Source organism: Periplaneta americana, chromosome 9 (assembly GCF_040183065.1).
Source record: "Periplaneta americana isolate PAMFEO1 chromosome 9, P.americana_PAMFEO1_priV1, whole genome shotgun sequence".
In the NCBI taxonomy this organism is placed as follows: domain Eukaryota; kingdom Metazoa; phylum Arthropoda; class Insecta; order Blattodea; family Blattidae; genus Periplaneta; species Periplaneta americana.
In genome coordinates this window covers 143,256,060-143,281,696 of record NC_091125.1, presented here as the reverse complement: position 1 = coordinate 143,281,696, position 25,637 = coordinate 143,256,060, and the positions used below count along the sequence as shown (strand labels likewise).

At 35.7% G+C, this 25,637-nt stretch overlaps 1 protein-coding gene across 1 annotated transcript; it reads right to left on the bottom strand.

Annotated features, from left to right (window-relative positions):
* Positions 1-23,902, bottom strand: LOC138706576 (transient receptor potential cation channel protein painless-like). Its single transcript, XM_069836062.1, has 2 exons — positions 23,761-23,902; positions 1-4,312 (listed from the first exon to the last, which is right to left on the bottom strand). The coding sequence occupies exon 2, from the start codon at positions 4,296-4,298 to the stop codon at positions 741-743; it is 3,558 nt and encodes a 1,185-aa protein (XP_069692163.1). The 5' UTR covers positions 4,299-4,312; positions 23,761-23,902; the 3' UTR covers positions 1-740.
* Positions 23,903-25,637: the final 1,735 nt, after the last annotated feature.

Genomic DNA, 25,637 nt, shown 5'->3' with positions numbered 1-25,637 from the left:
GCCCTAAGCTCTTAGAACTCATATTAGCATCGAATCCCGTACTATCCCTAAGACTTTACCATAGCCTATCTTTATTATTGCGAATTATACATAAAATGAGTGGGAGATAGACAGTTAAGGTGGAATGGAAGAGGGAAACGGGACTACACAAGAAAATCCTTCACAATTTCTCCTTCGTATATCACATACTTAATTACGATCGGGACGGAGATCGAACCCGGACCGCTTGAATGGAAAACCAATGCTCTAGGGTTTGAACCACAGACGCAGTCCAGAATCTGCTTCCGAGCATTCATAATCCGTTCATAACTCCAAATATTGATTGGTCTTCAATGCATGACCGTCAAATGGTGTCCTGCAACTTTGGCGGAAGTAGCAGACACAGTTATTACAGTAAAGGTTTTGTCTTCACATTCGTTATATTGTGACTCTATTTCCCGTCAAATAATGTAATTGTAATTTTGTTTATCTAAAACCTATTTGTTATATGTTTTCTACTAATTCAGGTGAATACCATTTACTATCAAAGTCCGTCAACTTTTGCTGAACATTCTATGGTAATGTTTACTTTTTTACGTGAAATACGTTGTCTAATTATTGCTGGTCTTGGATTTATCTACAGGAACTATGAAATTCGTGTATATTTTACACGCTATCTTCAAGTCGCCACTTTTTCAAAGTAAATACGAAATATTCTGATAATGAAAAATAACACGAAACACATTATTTACAAGAAAAAGTCACTTTTTCCGGTCTTGCATAACTAGCAGCGAAAATATTTGATCCACAGTATCTCTAGTGTGTAAGACCGATTCTTCCAACTTGGAGAGCCGTTGTTCCAGTTGGCCCATCTGCTCAGACTGTTTGACCAAGTCCTCTTGCATCCCACTTTGTCTCTGACATAGATCTTCTCTAATGTCAGATTTCTTCTCCACCATTTCCTTTCCAACCTTCTCTATATTGGTGGCTAGTAAGTCATACTTAACACCGATTTCACTAATCACATTCGCCATCGAGGATTTAATTTGTTCCTCAACTCTGGTTAACTTACTTTCATAAACATTCTTCATTTCTTTCACTCTGGTCGTTAAAAACTCTTGTTGCTCACACAGGTCCTTCACCCTCTTTGACACGAGAGACCCGTTCTCGTTATCAAATGTTCGAGCTACTATCCCATGGATACTCTCATTTGACTTGGAAGATCCATTTTTCTTAAAACTTTGCTTCAAAGCATTACTGATTATTTCCCTAGCCATACCTGTGTTCAGTCTAGGTTCAGACTCATCCAGATATATGTTTCCTTTTCTTCTATTTGGGAAAACATGTACTTGCTTCTCTGGATAGCACTTGAAAACTGAACAGAGGTTCGGCGTCAGAATTGTTATGCATCTTGGTAATATCCATTTGCTCTCGGCAGCCCCACTGACAAGATTTTCGATGCTGGAAATGAGACGAACTCTTGCAATAAGGCTCAAAGTTTCTGCGTCATTTTTGATGGCTTGAGTATCACTTACGGCCAAACCACTTAACAAATTCAACAGTACAACGCCTATTAAAAGTATGAAGACCACAAGGATCACATGACTCGTAATTGGAAGTCTCTCCATTTTCATATCTGATGCCTCGTACTCACCATTCAACATCAGGACAGACTTCACAATTGTCATCCCCACACTTGAGTAATATGGATTTTCAGGATCTGGAGAACCACTCGGATCATGCAACATTGTGTAAATACAGAGACTGAAAGCAACTATGAGAGGTGAATAGAATAACATGCATTTTATAAATGTATAAGATACTGTTTGGAGCATCTGCATATGTATGGAACAAGCTGGAAGTCCACCGATACGAAATAAAAACTCAAACCAAGCGAGAAGAATGGCAATGGATGATAGATGGTGATTTACTTCGTTGTCGAACTGCTTCGAACACAACATGGAAGTCAATATAATGATAGCGAAACGAAGAACCACACATGGTCGCTTTAAGTATTGTTTTGTAGCAGAGAGAAGTTGCATCAATTCTCTTAAAGCGATTATGATGACCAAAGCTGAAAGACCAATTCTTATCCATAGCTGCTCAGGTGTTTCTTCGCTGTTCTGCTGTGCTGTATTTTTCGTGTCTTCTTGAAGATTTGCTCTATCCGTTTCATTCTTTGGATCTGTTCCAAAATGTTCATTACCATCTATCGGCATAGTTGTAATAGGCCTAATTGTGCTTTCTTCCATCCGGGCACTGTTATCTCCCAAAGGTTTCGACGTAGTATCTACTAATGTTACATTTTTCCCTCCTCTTGACGGTGCATTTACGGTATTTCCCGATTCGTTTCTCGGAATGTTTGTACAATTTGAACAGTTCGTTTCTATTAGAGGACTAGGTATAATATCTTGAGTGCAGTTATTTTTATGACAAATTTGTGGACTTTTGACTGAATAGTCCGTTAAAATAATATGAGCAGTAAGAAAGCACAGGAAAAGTGTGTAAAGGAGAAGATTCATGTAGAAAAAGGAGCGAGCATAATTCCACTTGAGATAAAGAAAACTGGTTATAATCGGATGCTTCAACATATGACGCAACCTCCTATCCTGGCTCATGAACAACATAATCGGCATTTCAGCATGGATCTTTTTATCTTTGATGTTATTATTTTTGGGAGCAAGAAAATTATAATTGAACGTCAGTCTGAAATCTTGGTGTTGTGGTGTCTTGTCATTTGTTTCCAAACACTCGTCAAAGAATTTTCTCAACGTCGCCCTATCAATTTGTGCCAGCGGTGGTTGTCTGAATTTGGTGAACATCAGATCTGCTCCATGTTTCATTAACGTGACTACAGTGTCTTGATTTCCATCTCTTGCTGCGATGTGTAGAGCAGTTTCTCCGCAACCGTCAGTCAGATTTATGTCTGCACCATTTCTCAACAAAATGTCCACCATTTCGCTGTTTCCACATCGAGATGCAACATGCAGTGCTGTGTTACCCCACTCATCCATAGCGTTCAGATCTATCATTCTACAAGACAAGCAGTCGCCTTCTAATATGAGTGCCAGTATCTGTTGCAATCCTTGGACTTCTTCCTGACGTGAAACGCTAAGTCTGGCAAGACAATGCAGCGCTGTTCTCTGGCAGCAGTCTTTGATGTTGAGATCAATGCGTTCAGTGTTCAGCAATACACTCAACTGCTCCAAGTTTCCTCTTTTTGCGGCCATGTGAAGCAACGGTACATCAGAGACAGGATTAACTGTATTCACATTAGCACCAGAATCTACCAGAATTTGGACAAACTTATGCCTTCCTTCAAGATTACAAGCGAGTTCTAGACACGTGCAGTAATAAGGTTCATCATACCAATGCTCAATGTTAATAGATGGTTTCTTTAACACATCACGGAAAACATCCAAGTCATTATGTTGAATTGCAGCCAACAATCTTGTCTGAGAACTTGGAGAATTAATATCTTCCTGCAGTGGTGGAGGTAGAACTGACTTAAATTCTGGATACAGCAAGAGAATCGTCTGCCTAACAGTTTTCATTTCATCAGCAGCCGATGTCTCGAGATTTAGCCGGTGTTTCTCGTGGTACTGAAGAATAGTTCGAATAGTTTCTTTGCTTCTAGTTTTAACTGCATGACTCAAGGCTGTGTGCCCGTACATATCAGGTTTGTTAACTTTCAGATCGGGTCTTTCCATGAAAGTCTTGATACATCTGATGTATCTCTGGTCAGCCCCGTGGCGCTTGCAAGATTCTTTCGATAAAATGTGCAGAGCAGTGCTCCCATTTTTGTCCATTGCATTCACGTTGATCCTGTTATGCAGAAGTAGTGACTTTATTATTTCATTGTTACCACCCATTGCAGCCAAGTGCAAGGGTGTGCACCCGATGTATCCTCCCCCGATATTGACGTTGATTCTCAGATCGGAAATGAAAGTCTTGACTACATCGACGTGCCCACCTTTGACGGCCTTGTGGAGGCTTGTCCAGCCATCGCCGTCCACGGCGTTCACGTCGGTTTTGGCGCTCATCAGAAGCGATCTGACTGTGTCATGGTCTCCCTCGGCGGCGGCGACGTGCAGTGCTGTACTTCCAAACGATGCCTCGCTCCGTGTGTCCGATTCTGACCACAGAAGTGATTCCCGAGTGAAGACAGACAGTGGAACGTGTTCTGGAGTGCACGATCCATCCTTCTTCTTCCGCGATGAGTTTGACAGACGACTTATTCGTCGAACACTGACGTCATCTTGCTCAGAGAGTGGATTGTCGTTAATAGAGATTCTCACGTTGTTCGGTGAGAAAACCATGGTGGTAGATTGGTCTGGAAATTAAAGCAACATGGATGTCAAATTATTTCAACATTTTCAGTATCCAATGTTAGTCCTGGCAGAGGACAGACTAAATAATAATAATAATAATAGTATTAATAAAATAATAATAATATTAATAATAATAATAATAGTAATAATAATAATAATAAAAAATAATAATAATAAAAATTATAATAATAAAATAATAATAAAATAATAATAATAATAATAAAAATAATAATAAAAAAATAATAATAATAATAATAATAATAACAAAAATAATAATAATAAAATAATAATAAAATAATAATAATAATAATAAAAATAATAATAATAAAATAATAATAATAAAATAATAATAATAATAATAAAATAATAATAATAATAATAATAATAATAATGCGAACATCACACTAAAGTTAATAGACTTATTTATTATACTTGTTGTGAAGCATTGTGAATAAAATTGAAGAGTGTGACACCAAACCTCGCTCAGTCTACTCGTATTTTGTCATTTTTATGACATATACACATACCTATGATTATGTTTGAGACCTCTATCATTATACAGTATTTTAAGCTTGTTTTCTTCCATGACTAAAAGTTTGTGTTATTATGCATGTCACTTGAAAATTTACTCAGTCTGTGGATCGGTGAATAAAAAAATAGTCCAGTCCTTTCATAAAAGTGGACTTAACGCGTTTTGGGAACACAATCTTCAATTCATACGTTATATTGATATTGTAATACCGAACACAAGGAACATAGAAGTAACATACAATTGTAAGTAGAAAGATTGTCCAGGTAAAGAATTTTTAAATCGAAGAATTATGCATCGCTCATGTACAACGTCGAAAGCGACTGTTCAGAACTTTGCGACCGCAATAATTTATAACGTGTCCTTTTCCTTGTAAATTCTCTATTCAAGTCCTCAAGGGTTCCTTTTTTTTCTTTGACTTGTTCTTCAACCTAATTCAATTCAATGTTTTGGAGTTTTGATAGTGTCTAACTCAATATTTCCAATATTACTATAAGAAACAGAGTCATGTGATCTCTTACATACTTACTTACAAATGGCTTTTAAGGGACCCGCAGGTTCATTGCCACCCTCACATAAGCCCACCATCGGTCCCTATCCTGAGCAAGATTAATCCAGTCTCTATCATCATACCCCACCTCCCTCAAATCCATTTTAATATCATCCTCCCATCTTCGGCTCGGCCACCCCATAGGTCTTTTTCCCTCTGGCCTCCCAACTAATACTCTATATGTATTTCTGGATTCTCCCATACGTTTTACATGCCCTGCCCATCTCAAACGTTTGGATTTAATGTTCCTAATTATGTCAGATGAAGAATACAATACGTGCAGTTCTGTGTTGTGTAACTTTCTCCATTCCCCTGTAACTTCATTCCTCTTAGCCCCAAATATTTTCCTAAGAACCTTATTCTCAAACACCCTTAATCTCTGTTCCTCTCTCAAAGTGAGAGTCCAAGTTTCACAACCATACAGAACAACCGGTAATATAACTGTCTTATAAATTCTAACTTTCAGATTTTTTTTACAGCAGACTGGATGATAAAAGCTTCTCAACCGAATAATAACAGGCATTTCCCATATTTATTCTGTATTTAATTTCCTCCCGAGTGTTATTTATATTTGTTACTGTTGCTCCAAGACATTTGAATTTTTCCAACTGTTCGAAGGATAAATCTCCAATTTTTATGTTTCCATTTCGTACAATATTCTGGTCACGAGACATAATCATATACTTTGTCTTTTCGGGATTTACTTCCAAACCGATCGCTTTACTTGCTTCAAGTAAAATTCCCGTGTTTTCCCTAATAGTTTGTGGATTTTCTCCTAACATATTCACGCCATCCACATAGACAAGCAGCTGATGCAACCCGTTCAATTCCAAACCCTGTGTGTTATCCTGAACTTTCCTAATGGCATATTCTAGAGCGAAGTTAAAAAGTAAAGGTGATAGTGCATCTCCTTGCTTTAGCCCGCAGTGACCTCTAGCCTACGTATAATAGTTTCTTATTAAGTATTTTCAATATTACCAAAATCAACACGCAAAGAGTCACGCGATATATTGCACATGTGTAAGAGGTCTTTCAATTGATTTTCCCTAAAACTAATAGCTATTTGTAACACTGCACCGGCGTAGCTCAGGCGGTAGCGAGTTTGTCTGATAATCCGGAGTTACGCTCGGATGTGGGTTCGATCCCCCCTTGGGCTGATTATCTGGTTGGGGTTTTCCGAGGTATTCTCGAACCGTATGACAAATGTTAGGTAATCTATGGTGTGGAGTAGTTGCTTTTATCCCCCGAGCCCTTCAATTTTATGAATGCATCAGAACTTCTAGTTCGGCCTGTTCATGGCTTGAGAAGTAGAAGTTCGCTCCGGAATAAACTACAACCGTCTTTATCTGCTGCTTCATCTTCCATTGTAAACAGTAACTGGTCGTATGACTGGAGGAAAAGCAAATGGAGTCATTTTTATTTAAATAATGTTAGCGGCTTACAGAGATAGTAACGGTGCTCTGTTTATTTTGGTCCGGTGGCGGTGGTTGAATTTGTGCACGAAACTTTCAACTTCTTGAAGGTGTCTGATAGAGTGAGGACGAGCAGAGACATGTCACTCAAATGCATTGTGATATTACTTGAGATCACTACGTTCTACACTGATTTCAAATCAATTTTCTTACGTATTTTTCCAAACTCAAAAGACTGTTCAGAAACAATGAGACGAAGATAGTGGTGCAGTGATGGGCCCACTATTGCCAGTCGACGGGTGCGGGTAATTGACTTATCAGATTTTCGGGTAAAACTGTGGTCGGAGGGTATTTTAAGGTGTATTAAAAATGTAGGATATTTTCGGGTAATTTAATATTTTTAGAATCTCTAAATTTGAATTAGTGATTTAACTTATCCTTCATTATTTATTTCTAGCTCTATTCTATACAGAATTCAGAGTGAACCGTATATCATTCATTCATTCATTCATTCATTCATTCATTCATTCATTCATTCATTCATTCATTCATTCATTCATTCATTCATTCATTCTGTGTTCTGCCCAAGGGCAGGTCTTTCGCTGCAAACCCAACTTTCTCCAATCTTTCCTATTTTCTGCCTTCCTCTTCGTTTCCTCATATGATCCATATATCTTAATATCGCCTAAGATCTGATATCTTCTTCCACTCCGAACTCTTCTCCCGTTAACTACTTCTTCCAGTATGTAATGTCATTCATTTCAGGGGATTATTATCTGAGAAATTTTAACAAAAAATTTAACATGATTTTGCTAGTTTTTACTTCTTTCTCGAGATAAAAATTGTTTTGCATGAAACATTTCATAGTATGTTTTGAGAAAACCAGTTACTTAATTCCCAATATGCTGAGTCAATTTAAAAGACCACCATACTGGGTGTTCATTTCAAAGTGTGTCATGACGTCACTGTTGTTGGGTCACCGATTTGAAGCGAGTTCCAGCTTATATGTCAGAGAAGTTGCCTATTATTTAAGGCGTTCTTCAATCTGAACTTGAGAACGTGTACGGTATAACTTGAACGTCGTAGCAACAGATGGCGGTCTGTACGGTCTGTGTGCTACCATAACCTCTTTCGAACTGTGTTTTGCGCCAGCAAGTCGTACGCAGGGTATTTGTTATCATCGGTTGCGTACGGTAACATTCCACAACACAAATAAAATGATCCATGTCCATGTTGACCGTCGAAGTTAATGTCAACAAATACGTAAGTAATCGTCTTAACCCTCTCCCCATATCCCGACAGTACGTATTTCCAAACAGTTCACATTCCTGCCACTACCGGCGTTACCGTACGTATCGGTACGTACTCTTCAGAATGAACGCCGTACTTGCTAGGCAACTTCTCTGCCTCACAGGTTATACACCTCTGCGGAAGTGTAGGAAGATTGAATTGTCTAGGCTCATCGGCTAGCCACATGACGGCATACAGCGAGCCATGACACATTTTGAACTGAACACCCAGTATTATGACGGTTTTAGGCGTAATACATCGACTGTTGATCAGATTTTTTGTATTCGACAGATATTGAAGAAAAAATGGGATACAGTACATCAGTTATTCATAGATTTCAAAAAAACATATGACTCTGTTAAGAGAGAAGTTTTGTAGAATATTCTTACAGAAGTTAGTATTCCGAAGAAACTAGTTCGATTGATTAAAATGTGTCTCAGCGAAACGTACAGCAGAGTCCGTATAGACCAGTTTCTGACGGATGCTTTTCCAATTCACTGTAGGCTAGAGCAACAAGATGCACTATCACCTATACTTTTTAACTTCGTTCTGGAATATGCCATTAGGAAAGTTCAGGGTAACAGAGAGGGTTTGGAATTGGACGAGTTACATCAGCTTCTTGTCTATGCGGATGACGTGAATATGTTAGGAGAAAATCCACAAACGATTAGAGAAAACACGGAAATTCTACTTGAAGCAAGTAAAGACATAGATTTGGAGAGGCTGAGTGCATTTGGATTTAAAATAAGGTAATGGAATTAAATAGAGTGCAAATGGTCACTAATGTACTGAATATAGCCTACACTACAGGAATGTACGTAATTTTGATTGAGTTCATTTCAATAGATAAAAAGGAGAAAGAACATTTGCTGAAATAGTTAAGTGAAACAGCAACTCTTTGCTCCTTTTTTGTTTTGCACCGTTTTCACTCCTTTTTCGTATGAAAATTCCCTGTGATAAGATATTTAGAACTATAAAATGCATAAGTTATTGGTAAAGTGTTATTGCATAAAAGAGATATGACGTTATTGGATTTGAGAAAGGGAACACTTGTCGAAACAATGGAATAACGGATGCTATAGAAACAGCCAGGCTGTCATAGTCGCGTGTTAATATTAGCCTCCTTCCCTGAAAGAGTTGGGACGTTTCCTAACGACGATACATGACACGACTACGTACACTCATACACGAATGCTTTCGTAATGATTCGTAATGTTTATTACCACAAAGTTAGTGTTTTCAAGTAACTAGAGTGCAGTAAATCACTCCGATATATTTAACGGTTGCTAATCTTAGATAAATCGATAAATAATCTACTGGTCTGGCAGTGTTAAATATTTCATTTCCTAACAATTGCAATCGCTTCGGACGACGCGACGGTCGATGGCCACACATGAGTAGTAAACGTCAGATATGGAGATAGATTAAACCGCGATCTATGGAGAAAAAAACTGTGGCTTTGATTGAAAATATCTATACATTAAATATCATAAAATCATTCCTACGCATTATTAACCTATTATTATTATTATTATTATTAGCATTATCATCATCATCATTATTACTATTACTATTATTATTATTATTATTATTATTATTATTATTATTATTATTATTATTATTATTATGCTTTTCCAATTCACTGCGGGCTAAAGCAGGGAGATGCACTATCACCTTTACTTTATAACTTCGCTCTAGAATATGCCATTTCGAAAGTTCAGGATAACAGAGAGGGTTTGGAATTGAACGGGTTACATCAGCTGTTTGTCTATGCGGATGACGTGAATATGTTAGGAGAAAATCCACAAACGATTAGGGGAAACGCGGAAATTTTACTTGAAGCAAGTAAAGCGATTGGGTTGGAAGTAAATCCCGAAAAGACTAAGTATATGATTATGTCTCGTGACCAGAATATAGTACGAAATGGAACTATCAAAATTGGAGATTAATCCTTCGAAGAGGTGGAAAAATTCAAATATCTTGGAGCAACAGTAACAAATATAAATGACACTCGGGAGGAAATTAAACGCAGAATAAATATGGGAAATGCGTGTTATTATTCGGTTGAGAAGCTTTTATCATCTAGTCTCCTGTCAAAAAATCTGAAAGTAAGAATTTATAAAACAGTTATATTACATATATTATGGTTGTGAAACTTGGACTCTCACTTTGAGAGAGGAACAGAGATTAAGGGTGTTTGAAAATAAGGTTCTTAGGAAAATATTTGGGGCTAAGAGGGATGAAGTTACAGGAGAATGGAGAAAGTTACACAACACAGAACTGCACGTATTGTATTCTTCATCTGACATGATTAGGAACATTAAATCCAGACGTTTGAGATGGGCAGGGCATGCAGCACGCATGGGCGAATCCATAAATGCATATAGAGTGTTAGTTGGGAGGCCGGAGGGATAAAGACCTTTGGGGACGCCGAGATGTAGATGGGAAGATAATATTAAAATGGATTTGAGGGAGGTGGGATATGATGATAGAGACTGGATTAATCTTGCTCAGGATAGGGACCAATGGTGGGCTTATGTGAGGGCGGCAATGAACCTCCGGGTTCCTTAAAAGCCAGTAAGTAAGTGCACTATAAACAACAAACAGTTTATCTTGATCAAATCTGATGGAGAATTGATTTCCAGTCAAATACTGATTGTTCTTTCTGGAACGAAAATAGAACTGGTGGCCAATCAAACCCTCCTTGATCGTTCATCATATCTGATAAGCTTTTCTGCAACCGGGCATTAGTCTTTATCAGTGCTGTCATGGGGTCATACGGGACCATAGGACGTATGGGAACCTACAATTTTTTAATGAATTGTATGGGGAAGAGAAATTTCTGGCTATACGGAGCCATACAGCGTATGCGTGCCTAAGTTTTGTAGGCCTACATGGTGATCTATAGGCCTATTTTTACACGGAAATCTGTACTGATATTAGATTCTCACTTACTGTTTTTGCTTGACGTTTATGATCATAAAAGGTTCATCGCTACAGCGCTGGAATCCAGAACCATAATTGTATAATTGAAAACCACCGAAGTGCTGCAGATACACGCTCCAAGATTCAAGACACGTGTGCATCTGCTGTGAGGACTTCATGGGATATTCTTTAAATCAACTTATTTTGTAATTATGAAAATGTAAATGAAAACAATAATTCTTTACTTCCTTTTATATTAAAACTTTCTAAGTAACGGTTAGCAAGTCTGACTATGAAACAAACGGGACTGGGTCCAACTCCTACTTGGGATAAGTTTTTTTATTGGGTTTTACGACGCTGTATCAACATCTAGGTTATTTAGCGTCTGAATAAAATGAAGGTGATAATGCCGGTGAAATGAGTCCGGGGTCCAGCACCGAAAGTTACCCAGCATTTGCTTGTATTTGATTGAGGGAAAACCCCGGAAAAACCCTCAATCAGGTAACTTGTCCCAATAGAGATTCGAACCCGGGCCACCTGGTTTCGCGGCCAGACACACTAACCGTGGGATAAGTTACCTGGTTGAGGTTTCTTCCTTTTTTTTTTTTTCACAAACCTATTAACAGAAAATGCAACCATCGCAGTTGATGAAGCATCGTAAAATATATATTAAAAGAACCATTAAATGACAGTCGGAGAGACAGAGAGAGAAGAGTAATAGTACATTATGCAACGAGCCTATAATGGTAGTAATTAAGACGCGAGTATGTTTATGAAACGAGCGCAAGCGAGTTTCATAATTTTCACACGAGCGTCTTAATAACCATTATAGTCAAGTTTCATACGACTTTTTATGCTCGACCATATTTCTAACTTGAAATTATTCATAAGTATTCATGTTATTCTTATCTGACTGAGGAGCGGAACTGACCTTGTGCAATACCTCGCAAATTGTGAGATGTGCGCAGACGCGAAAGTATTGATTTTTTCCGAGAAACAAATGTCGACATTGACCTTGATATAATCTAGAGAGTAAAATAAACATTAATCTTGATATAACGTTGAAATTGAATTAGACATTGAAAAACGAGATGACAAATTGAATTTATTTGAATAATATTTACAATTAACGCTAATTATTATAGTAACAGAACTAGTTGTTTTTCTAGTGCATATCCGAGAATAATCGATACTTGCGCTTTCATATTGCTACAATGGTATTTTCTGATTGGTGGAACACCTGAACTTTAATGAATAGGTGTACTTTAATGATGTCCATTAAAGGGCTGTTGCCAGGTGTGTAATTACTAAATTTCGGTATGGTCGAGCGTAAAATATATTTCAAGGGAGAAAACAAGAAAAAATTACCATGACAGCACTGGTCTTTATGTAAAACATAAATATCTATTTTTTCTCGGGAATCGAACCAGGACTCACTAGGTTGTTCAACATAGTCTTATACATAAACATTTGATAGATACCAGGGATGTTTCGTAAATGTTAATCACTTCAATTTTGTATTTAATTCTAAGCTTCACATATCGATCAGAAACTTATAGGCCTATTAAGTTACACGCATAATAAGAAGTACCCAACCAACTTGTATCCTTCACTACTCTTAGGAATTCGTCAATGTAAACGTTGACATCTTCCAGCTGCGACTCATCTGTCTCACATGTGACAGACAAGTGACAGTCATAGTCAATATTACATCACCACATGCGCTCCTAAACTTCATGAAGCGAAGTTCTGCTGGTGTCTCAACTCGAGGATGACAAAAAATCCAATAAATTTTAATATTAACGAGGACAGAGGTCAAAACTGGTCATTATGTTAAGAGATGTAATTTTTTGTTTCAACAGTTGCTAAGTTGAAGATACTATTTCATTTTGGAAGAGTGAAAACATCTTCCTTACCACTAGTAATAATAGCATTTTAGATTGAAGGCAAATCCCATCTAGAATCATATTTCATTTCTGAAGTACTCACATAAACGATTTGATAACTTGGTATGAAGCATTTAATAGAATAACTACACTATTACCTATATAGCATCAATAAATTGGTGATTAGCAATATGAGACCGAAGGTTCACTATTGAATTGTCCAACATCTATCCTCCTTACAGCTGGGGAAAATTTCAGGAAAGAAAAATTCTGCGCTCTAAGCCTACCAGGAATACACCGTCACGCAGAATACGTCACACAGTTCAGGAATAAAACTACAGTTGTGTTGCTTTGAATGTTTTATTTTTGCTTTTTATGATGAAAGAAGTAATTAGTGAAAGGTATGTAATATATTTTGTGCGAGATCGTGCGTATTTGCTTGGTTTCCGCACAAAACCAATCCGCGGTAAGTCTAAAATTCCACATTCAGTATTCCCAACCTAACACACGTAACAATTTCCCTCTTCTTACCGCTTAAGTGACATATTTATTTTACTGCTTTAGGCTTCTACCATATTATTTTTAGAGACGTTCAATATAGTAATAATTATAAATTGGAAACTTACCACTGCAATTTCACCTAAATTGCACTGTGGTTTTAAATATTTGCAAAAATTAAGTAAACTCTACAACTCCACTAAAGTTACTGGATTCGTGATGCAAGTAACATTAAGGAAGCCGTGAAAAAATCAACAAGATTCCAGACTCATCATAGACTGGGGGAAAAAAAAAGACAGACGTATATCACGGCCTGCTGGAGTATAGTAAACACAGAAAACATTTTAAAGCAACAATGTTGAAGATAGATATTTTTGTTTTACAAATTTGCCGTCATTGAACAGAAACCAAGATGGAGATTTCATTGCAACTAATTAGAAATTCCTCTTTCAGGTATGTAATAAACGATCTTCGCACAAAATAATGTACGATGCACGAGCGGTATGTTTTCTTTCAATTCTCGGAAATTAAAAAAGCTCAACTGAGTTTCGCTTTTTCAAACTTTTCCTCAAACATGAAAACTTCAACATACCGCTCTTGTAACGCATATTACTATTCTCTTCATATTTATTAATTTAGCTAGCTAGCTAGTAAGTACAAATTGAAATTAAACAAAAATGTTTCTAGCCACTACCGTAAGAGCCAGGCTTGTGTACGGTGTGGTCTTAGTCAATAATATAACATAAAATAATTTACAAAGATAGTTTACTAAATACACTAATTAACTTAATTCAAACCGATAACTAACACACAGGAGCAAAAAAAAAAAAAAAAAAAAAAAAGACATTTAATATAAATTGACAATCAGACAGGAGCCAGTGATGTTCAATAAAAACATGAATATAGTCGACGGAAATAAAAAGTAAAAAAAAAAAAAAAAAATACACACATTTGTTAATATTATATATCATGAATAATTTTGTAAATTTCTTTTTTGAAAGGTTCAATTTTAAAATATTTAAAATTTGGAAAATGGTTTGTAATTTTATTATAAAGTCTTGGGCCGAAACTAGCACCATGTTTAAGAGCTGCACTTATATGACATTTAGGCTCAATTAATGGGAAAGTAGACTTTTGTCTTCTAGTACGATGTTCATGTCGATTAGTTTATGTTTTATTTGATTTCTGTGGTAGTAAGTTAGTAAACTATATTTTATAAATTTCTTCAATAGTTAATACTTTAAAATCTGTATACATTAAATTTGTTGAGTAATCCATATTTTTGAATAGACAAATTTTTATTAATCTTCTGTGTAATAAAATTAATGGATTAAGTACAGATGATGCTACTCCACCCTAATTTATTACACCATATTGTATTAATGATTGTACTAAAGCTAAAAATATTATTCTCAATGCCTCCTTAGTGATAAAATTTCGAAGTATTATGAATTTATAAATTGTCTTTCTTATACTCGTACTTGTACACATAAAATCAATTTCTTTATCCCAACGTAAATGCTGCTCTATAATAATGCCTAAATATTTTACTTGTGTAGGAGGTGTTAGATGTGGGCAATTACAATAATTATTTGTTAATTCATTACATGAAATATTATGTATTACTAAGTGGTAATTATTCATAGGTGCAGGTAAATCTTTCGTTGTTAAATAAAATGGAATATAGGTAGTTTCATTAATATTTAAGAACAGAAGATTAGAGTCAAGCCAATTTTTCACTACATTAATTCCATTGCTAGCATTTAAATAAGTGTTATCCCAATTTTCCCCATTAAATGTTAGTACAGTATCATCTTCAAAAGAAAATATATTACCACCATATTTCTTTAGATCAATTTTCAAGAAATTACTAATATATATTATAAATAAGATAATATAAGATAATATGAAGCGACATTCGAAATTAGTCCCAGCTCACAATTTTTTTTTTCAATATGGTTCACCCAAAGCAAATCATACATGTCTATTATCACTCTAATATTGCAAAACTCGCTATTACAAATCACACATATCTGTAGCTGCTCTCGATACCGAGATATTACTGAGAAAGGCCGCGAGGCACGGTTGATTTTATATGCAACTTCGGCGCCCTCATGCCCATAGCGAAGGAGGATGGCGTAATAGGGATATCTTATGCGAAGTTTTACCGTTAGATGGCAGGAGCGTTCCATGCGCCACATGTTGTAGGGTTATATTATGTCAGATGCTACAATTGATTACGTTCTCCCGCTTGTTGGTTTTCTGTGCGTGTCAAAATTATATTTATAATTATTTTGTGTAACCTAGTATAATTTAATATAATTCAGTATTTTCTTACCTCATAATTTAATTTAATTTACAATAAATAATACCGTAAACTTGTATAATACTGAGCGATTCCCCTTAAGAATGGATGGGGAAATCTGCAGTATGTAGAATATAGATACGAGTAAATTGAATATTCATGAACCTAAACGAGAACTTTGAAAACGAGGTGCACGAATAAAAATAAATAACTAAAATAGGAACTTTGTCGAAAGTAAATATGACCTCTTTATGCACTAGTATTGTAAGTATCGTACGCTAAAAACAGGATATGCAGCCACCAATGTGTGTTTTTCTTTAGAGGGAAAGGATTATCGAGATTGAATCCCTCGTATTTTTTTCCTCTAGTTGCAGAAAGAGTAAATGCAATGTTTGATAAGATTTTATAATATGATCGCAGTAGCTAGTATCACGATTATTCCTGCGTTTTGTAGGTTAAGAACATGCAGTTTTGAATACTATGTAGGATGATTTTGAAAATTTGAAGTAAAAACATAGTTTTAATAATTAATCTACAGCACATTAAAAACATTATTCACGAAATGGATTTCACTATAGTGGATAATAAACATCTCAATTAATCGAGAGTTTACTGCAGGCGTAAACTTCGGAGACTCCTAGAAATAGTGAATATAATCTAAGCTAACATAGCTTGCTGCGAGGTTGCATATGTTTTTATTAATTTACTTTTCCCTCTTCCAAAATGAAACTGTAGCCAGCAATTCCTTACTTGAAGTAATTATTTTTGTTTAATTGCTAACACCTTCTAGACGCAATTTCATTAGTTAAATTTTTAAGGTTCAAAGCATATTATATTCAGAATTAAGACAAAAGGCTTTCCCTGGTTTTACATATAGGAAAACAACAAAAATTTGCCATTTTGAGTTGTTTTTAAGAGTATTTAATGTACTAATACACTATCAGTCTTACTAATAAACCGTGTATAGTTTTTATACGAGACTTATGCAGAGTTGAGACAGAAAACGTTACTAATAAACCATGAACAAGCTATGGACGTATAAACAGGCTGTAACTATACAATGGGAATTGCTTTGCAGTAGTTATATACACGAAACCCCTTGTTTAAGCGTTGTATATAGAGAAAAAATGGCCGCTCCTCTAACAGCTGTTCGTATCGACTGTCATTTTATGATGATGGTTACCTTGTAACCACAGAAGAACAAACCAAAGATCATAGAATTATTAAAATAATATTGCTGTAGCTTGTACTCTTTGACCAAAATGTAGTGTGGCAATCGATTAGAGCCAGTTGTACTATCGATATTTAACACGCCACACTAGAGCGCTCTACCGCATGCAATAGAGAACCTCAGATATTCTATTACCTTTCGTAACGAAGTAATGACGAAACTATGACGTAGCTGTGTAACAGTCATACTGTTATACACGACGTATGTAGTGATTATTAGTAAGGAATGTACACACGACTTATAAACGAGCTACTCATTGTATAAGTATAAGACAGTTAAACATCTGTACATAGAGTTTTTATTAGTAAGACCGTATGTAAATCCTCAATGTTTATATACCGGAAAACAAATGCACACGCAAAGCGCATCCCTCAAAGTACACCCGCGCTATCTGTTGGTGCTAGTTCAGGATATCCCTATTGGACATAATCACACAAGTTACATCGGTTCATGGCGCAACTAATAATAAGACCAGCATTCCGCTGTGACTCATAGCTTTCAGAGTAAGCATTTAAAATGCTTTTCTTTTTATTTTTTTTTTCCTCACTACGGATCCCGGGACGGGTGCCCATATTCAGTACGAGGAAAGAAATATTTTACGTCAAAATAAATACCGTTTAAGGCTGCAAATTCTGCGGAACTATTGATTTCCGACAGGAAATAGACATGTATGCATTTTCTGTCTTTTAACTTGAGTTGTCATGTTTCTTGCGCCATGTCACGAATTTATGACACATACTTTCCCATTACATGTTTCGCAGCAATTAGTTTCTTTATCATATTGCAAAATGTATTAATGTTCATAATGCACTTTGTTGAACTATTCGAACTATCTAAAAAGGCATAAATTAATGTAATAATTTAATATGTAGGCCTATCCGCATATGAAGACCTTTCACTTTCTGGATTGCACACGAGTTCTTTTAATGCCAAATGCAAGATATTTGACTACATTTATAAATTGGACAATTTAAGTACATACTGTATATAATTTGTTTTTCATAAATGTACATAATACTGTAGTTATTTATGTAACAAGTACGCAAAGCAGGGTTTCAGCGGACGAATCTAGATGTTCACAGCCGAGGTCGTAATATTATTATGAGTCAACTAAAGTTCTTTGTGCAGACTAAATGTTGCATACAATACTTACTTACTTATTTACTTACTTGCTTTTAAGGAACCCGGAGGTTCATTGCCGCCCTCACATAAGCCCGCCATTGGCCCCTATCCTGAGCAAGATTAATCCAGTCTCTATCATCATATCCCACCTCCCTCAAATCCATTTTAATATTATCTTCCCATTTACGTCTTGGCCTCCCCAAAGGTATTTTTCCCTCCGGCCTCCCAAATAACACTCTATATGCATTTCTGGATTCGCCTATACGTGCTACATGCGCTGCCCATCTCAAACGTCTGGATTTAATGTTCCTAATTATGTCAGGTGAAGAATACAATGTGTGTTGTGTAACTTTTTCCATTCTCCTGTAGCTTCATCCCTCTTAGCCCCAAATATTTTCGTAAGCACCTTATTCTCAAATACCCTTAACCTATGTTCCTCTCTCAAAGTGAGAGTCCAAATTTCACAACCATAAAGAAAACCGGTCTTATTTGAAGGTTTCGTAACAAGTGTTTTTTACGGTGATGGGTTGTTAGCCCTTCGCCCAACCTCTAAGCTGGAGGACCACCCCTCATCGGCTGTCCGCGACTGCTTATTCAATATATTCACATCTACCCTCCATATCTGGAGGCCGTCTCCTCAATCTGCAACCTGAGGACGCGCCATGCCGTGCAAACAATTGTTTTAATAAAGCTATCTAAATTATTATAAGCAACATTTACAATTATAGGTAATAATTAACAAAAACTGTAATAAAATTTAGTTATTTTCCCTACTATACGGTACTGCAACAATCATTTCTATGGAAGTCACATGGTAATAAGTTTATTTTTAAAGGACGATTAGCGTGTCTTTCCGAGGGATACCACAACGAGAGAGTTGGATACAACTTTTATGCAATTATGAATTGGGAATAAATTACTAATTTATTTTAAAATTTTAGTGCACTTCTGGCTAATGTTATAGCGTCATGGCTTTTTAGGAGCTGTGGTTTGTTTGTTTCTGTTTCCAAGACATCCTTCGCTTGTTTATAACAGGCGATAATGGATGTCGAAACGATGGATGACTTTTTGTTTCAGTGAAGTTCTTATATACTACGTCATCCTTTCTGCAATGCTAGGTAACATTATAGCGTTCCTGCCATAAAGGCCTCCTTATACATAATTTTGATCGTAACAACTACTTGTTTATAATGTCAGGATTAAATAAAAGTGATATATTATTTTACTGAACATAGGTCTATATTACCACAGTCTAGTATATACAGTCACGAAGCTCAATATTTAGTAAATATGCATCCACAGATAGTTGCTAACCACTAGGATCGCTACTATCGCCTCATTACAGACAATGCGAAATACAGAGTGATTTATATAGAACTGACACATTTCAATCTTTAATTATTCCGTTGGAAATTCATACAATGACCTAATTTTAGCACCAAATTAAGCAGAATGTTCTGGAGTTTCGATTCCTTGTCACTAGATGCGCAGATGTTTATGTTTTATTCCTATTGTTGGCAGCTGTTTTCGACATTTTGTGTCAACGTGAAAATGCAGTACATATTAAATCAACGACTCTTCCTTGTGAAGCAAATACTGGATTACGAATTCAATTACAGCTACTCAAAGGGCATACCAGAGAGAATTTGGTGCTCGCAGTCCTCCCAAAAGAAACACAATACTGGGACTGGTAAACAAATTGGAAACAACTGGATCTCTGGTGAGTGAAAAGGGCAAGCATCGTTCATCTAGGCTTCCCACGGTTGTTGTTGACGTAAGAGCACGACTGGAACAGTCACCCAAAAAATCATTAAGACGTTTGTCGCAGGAGACAGGGTACACCTACTCAATGTGTCAGAGAGCCTAAAGCCATATAGGGTTACGGTTGTTCATCAGCTACAGGAACCAGATAAGGATAAAAGATTGAATTATTGTCGTTGGTTTCAGACGTTCATTGTGCAAAATCCTGCCATATTGTCCATCACATGGTTCACAGATGAAGCATGGTTCCATTTATCCGGTTATGTGACGACCGAATAATTTCCAGGAATCTGTGGCCACCGAGATCTCCGGATTTGACAACGCCGGACTTCTTTCTATGGGGTTACTTAAAAGACAGGGTTTACGCCACACGTCCCCAGACATTGGACGATCTGAAGCACAACATCACACAGGAGATTCAAGCTAACAACAGAGTCCTCCAACGAATGGCCAGTAACATGGAACGACGTGTTCAGTTGTGCCTTATGCAGGATGGAGGACATTTTCAACATTTGCTCTCCCAAAATTCCTCTATATTTTAGGTATAATAAGTTGTCGCTAGCACAATTCGTTTTGAAACAATTAATGAAAGAAATGTGTCAGTTCTATATAAATCACTCTGTAATACCGGCACAGTATATTGTTCCTAGCAGACTCACAACTCACGCTTCGTGACTGTACAGACGTGGACAAATTATTAGACTAAAACGTTTTTCCTGAAAACATAATATAATTCGTCATATCAACTATCAGTACAATTCACAGATTATCTATTGTTGTACATATGATTGTTTACATCTTCTGGTGTATTTTTCCAATTGTTAGGTATATTTTGTCTCTCTGTGTTGGTACTACGGATGTTTTAATTATATACCGTAGAAGATATTCAATAGTCTGTTCTCCCATGGCCTGCAAGAAGACCGGACATGAACGAAATTGAAAATCTGTGATCTATACTGAAGAAGAAGGTGAACAAGAAGAGGCTTACAAAAAAACATGGACTCATTTAAGCACTATCTGATATCAGGCTAAATGATGCTGATATTCAAAGAAATTACCAAACTTTGGTTTTCAGCATCCGTGATAAAATCAACGTGTTAATAAAGAATAAGGGAATGTTCACAAAATATTAGTAACCTCCAGAGTCAATTTTCTGTTAATTATTTCTGTGCAAAATACATTTTTGTTCATTATTTCTGCCGATAAATACAGCTTTGTTGCACATAAAATTAATTTAGCCTAATAATTTGTCCACGTCTGTATATACTAGACTGTGATATTACTGTAGTGGTTTACACTGAGATCCCTGCACATTCCTTCTGTAAAACAAAACTCGTTAACTACAAAATTTTCGATTTTGAAATTTGCATGTAGGCCTATCCACATGGTTTTTGATGGAATGGTGCTATCAGAAATGAGCTAAACCTACAGACTACAGTAGTAAACTTAAACTGAAATATGGGAGGTTTTTTCTTTCTTTCAAATTTCGGTACGTAACAGAATTGCGAGTTTTAGCATAACTTATCTAGAAGAGAAGGTCAGATAATTTTATTAATAACAGGTGTTAAATGCCAGTTGGGAAGAACGTCGGATTAAATCCAACCAGGTAATCTGCCCAAGAAGGAATCTAATCCTTGCCGGAGTGCAGTTCCGGATCAGCAAGCATACGTGCTACCGCCTGAGCTATGCCAGTGATGATTATGATGGTGATTATGATAATAATAATAATAATAATAATAATAATGCTAGTTGGTTATTTAACGACGCTGTATCAATTACTAGCCTAAGTTACTTAGAATCGATTAAATTGGTGATAACGAGATGGTATTTGGCGAAATGAGGCCGATGATTCGCCATAGATTACCTGACATTCGCCTAACACTTAGGGAAACCCATCGGAAAAACCCAAGCGGGAATCGAACCCATGCCCGACCGCAGCCCCAGATCAGCAAACAAACGCCCTACTGCTTGGGCTACGCCGGTACAATAATAATAATAATAATAATAATAATAATAATAATAATAATAATAATAATAATAATAATAATAATAATAATTGTAACGGAATTTCCTAAGAACGAGATACGTGAATAATTTTAAAATTGTCTGTATAATGTGGGTGTAATTTTTTGCCTGTGTTCTACAATATAAAAGCATAGGCCTAGAATTTTGTATTAGGATTAAAATGCAAGCTATTAATTACGTAATATTTTTATTCATTGCATGATGATTTAAAATTCCTATTTTTATATTAAAGGGGAGACTCCACTGAAAATCATGAACATTAAAAAAAAAAAAAAAAATTGGCTATTTCCCTTCTTTAGAATGTATATTTTCATACCCCAAAAGGATTTAGTTCAATTCTGATTACAAATATGTTTAATTTTTTAAAATTAAGGCTGTAAGGGGGCGTGGCATTTAAAGAGCTGTTAAAATATTTTTTTCATCAAAGAATTATTATTATTTTTTTTTACAAATTTCTGATTACAAATCTAGTAACGTTTTGTTCTAAAATTGGCTCCTTGAAGTTAGTAGATCAATGTAGCGGAGGAAAATTTTAATTCACATAAATATTCATTTTTTACTTTCAAATCCGTTTTTCCGTAAGTTTATTTTTCTTGATTCAACACCAACTTTCTTATGTCAAATATTAATCAATCTGGGTGAAAGTTTTATCTGCAAGTATTTATCAGGTAGCTGCATGTTTCTATGTACTTATTTTGTGAGAAATAATGCTAGTTCATTTTGTTAATATTTTTTTTTTTCGTGAATTATTATAAGAAAAATAAGTTACCATTTTCAAAATTAAAAAAAATGAAATAAGATCTTTTTTAAAATAAATGCATGGAAATGTTTTTCTATGTCTTGTGAATATAACAAAAACGAAGCTTCTACTAAAAACTTGAATTTGAAAATATTAAAAAAAAATAGAAAAAAATCAAAAACCAAAAACATTTAGGAGTTCAAAATTTGGATTTTGTTAGTTCTGTAAACAGTAAACATACTGCCAAAAGAAATTATTAGGAAAAAGTTGTCATTTTTAGTAGAGTGTCCCCTTAACTGATTCAAACTTTTGTATCGATATTCAATATAATAGTAAAATTTCAATATTGTACATAATTATTACTACAAAGCAATTTATACAAAGGAGAAATTTATAAATATTCAAGTTTTTAAATTATGTGTCTAGCACGGTGAAAGTTTTTACTAACGCCTACTATACAATATTTTACTGACATAAATTTGGACGGAGTTTCGCAATAATAGACCAACAGACAATTTGGGGGGGGGGGAAGAGATATTTGTACAAATCTGTTGATGGCAGACTAATTTAACTCGAAAAAAAATCAAGAATGCGATATCTGAATTTTGCTGCTATTTATAAGCAAAAATTCGTTTATTGCATAACATTTATTTATTTATTTTGGATTGAAATATTAATTCAACTGCTGGTCTTTTTATTAAAAATTGGTTAGTCTTTTTTAGTATTAATTTGTGCTATTTTTTTGTAATAGTAAGAATATTGTAATACTTCTTGAATAAAATGTTTTATAAAAACAGATTTATTTCAATGGCCAATATCTCGAAACAGGTTTTTGGCGCTTGGTCTATTATTGCGTAACTCCGTCCATTTAATGTCACATACAATATTTATTAATATTTGTTTTATTTGTGTTGTACAATATTATTACTATATTGTTCAATATTATATTTACCAGCAGCAGAATTTTACAAGTTACTGGCATAAAATTATATTCGACTATCTGTATAGTGGAATTTTAAACTAACGGAGATCTGGAAACCATTTAAATTTTTTTCTACTTATAATGCAGTTTTATAGCGGTTAATACACGTAGTTGGAGTGATTTAAACAACCGTCCTTAGCGAATGAGACGCATCATAAAGGACACGTGTTATCTAAATTACAAATACTCACTCACCTTTACGAAAGCAGCAGCAGTTCCTTCACACACATGGCAAGACGCTGCGGCCGGTAGCTTCTTCTTGTTATCTGTTGCGATTATCACAAGAGGCGAACGATCAACTGCAAACATTTGTGCAGGATTCGCTGTGCTAACAAACAGAACAAGGATATAAGCTCGCCAGGAAGCCGGCACGCCACTTCCGTTTACGATCGAGAAATTGTCGCATTCTGTTGGTCTACAAGGTTGCCATATATCCACTTGCACGACTCAAGATTAATACTGAACGGTATGGATATCGATGTGACATGCCGGAGGTACAAGTTTGCATGTCAGCGCTGACTGCGGGGTTCATGGAGGGAGGGACTCGAAGGGAGATTTTGTTTGTATACGAACGTCAGCTGCCAGTTGACGGAAGCGACACGAAAGACAGCGGTTTGATGCCGAACAGCGGCGATTACAAAGACTTCAAATTTTAGGGGCACTGGGCTTATATTGGAAGTAGACCAGATTCACATCGTTAAAAAAAAAAAAAAAAAGAGGACACAAAGCTTCGAAAAGGAGGACATTGTTCGAAAAAAGAGGAGAGAAAATATTATATACAGTACTTACATTTATTTATTTTTTACTTGGTTATTTAACGACGCTGTATCAACTATCTAGGTTATTTAGCGTCGACGGGATTGATGATAGCGAGATGAGGCCATAGAATACCTGACATTTGCCTTACGGTTGGAAAAAACCTCGGAAAAAACCCAACCAGGTAATCAACCCAAGAGGGTATCGAACCCGCGCCTGATCGCAGCTCCGAATCGAAGCCTCAGCCGACTGAGCTACGCCGGTGGCTACTTATATTTAGGCTTAGGCCTACATTATACTTTAAATTACGTCAATATCTATTTTGTTACAAAATATTTACAGTACAGATTTAGGTTTATATCATACATAAAAGTATATTAATATCTATTTTATTACAAAATAACTATTACTATTTCTTTATATGACATTTCATTTTTGGCCAATGAAGTGTAATGAAATTTTGAATTGCAACCAATCACAGTCATTCATCGTGATAATTTCTGCAGCTCGATTTAACACTATCAATTTATCGCAGTCGTTCTTTTGTTTAGTCAGTGTCGCCAACTGTTTCCACGTAAATCGATGAGCATGAATCCACTGTACTAAATAAAGTGCGAAATCCTACTTCCACATCTACATCTTCATCCTCTAATTTCATATCCATTGTATCTAAAGAAAATGACACTCCTTCATAACAATTGTTCATTTAATTAATGTATTAATCAGGTTATTTGTAATTATACTATAAAATGCTTAAATTAAATTATTATTTCTTTAGATAATGAAAACGTATTTCTGTTATAATAACAAGAGAAAAGCGCAGTACTTGTAATTAACATTTAAAATAAATAAATAATTGCAGTTAAAATTTGGTATATTGCGAGTTAATCTTTGGTTGAAATCCGAAGGCCTGTGTACTATTGTTGAGGCTGGTTCTATTGTTGTGAACTAGATGGCGACTGTATATAACTTATGTTACTGATTTGTTATGAATATTATTTCGGTGATGAATGAGGCCGGTGATTTTTAGGGATGTTGTGGCCCGAATTTCCTGGCATTTGCCTTACGGTTGAGGAAAAACCCTGAAAAACCTCAACCAGGAAATTCAACCCGACCGGGATTCGAACCCGGGCCATCTGCGTAAGAGACCAACATGCTGACCCCTACACCACAGAGGTGGTCGTAACAATTTTATGGAATCTTTAATGTGCGATATTTTCTACAGGAATTAAAATATCTTAAAACATTTTGCCATTTAGTTTGTCACAAGATTTTACACTCGACCCTTTTCCATTTCAAATTGAGGTTTTAAAGAT

Excerpts from the sequence above, each read along its gene's own strand:
- LOC138706576 (XM_069836062.1), bottom strand. The coding sequence starts at position 4,298 with ATGGTTTTCTCACCGAACAACGTGAGAATCTCTATTAACGACAATCCA.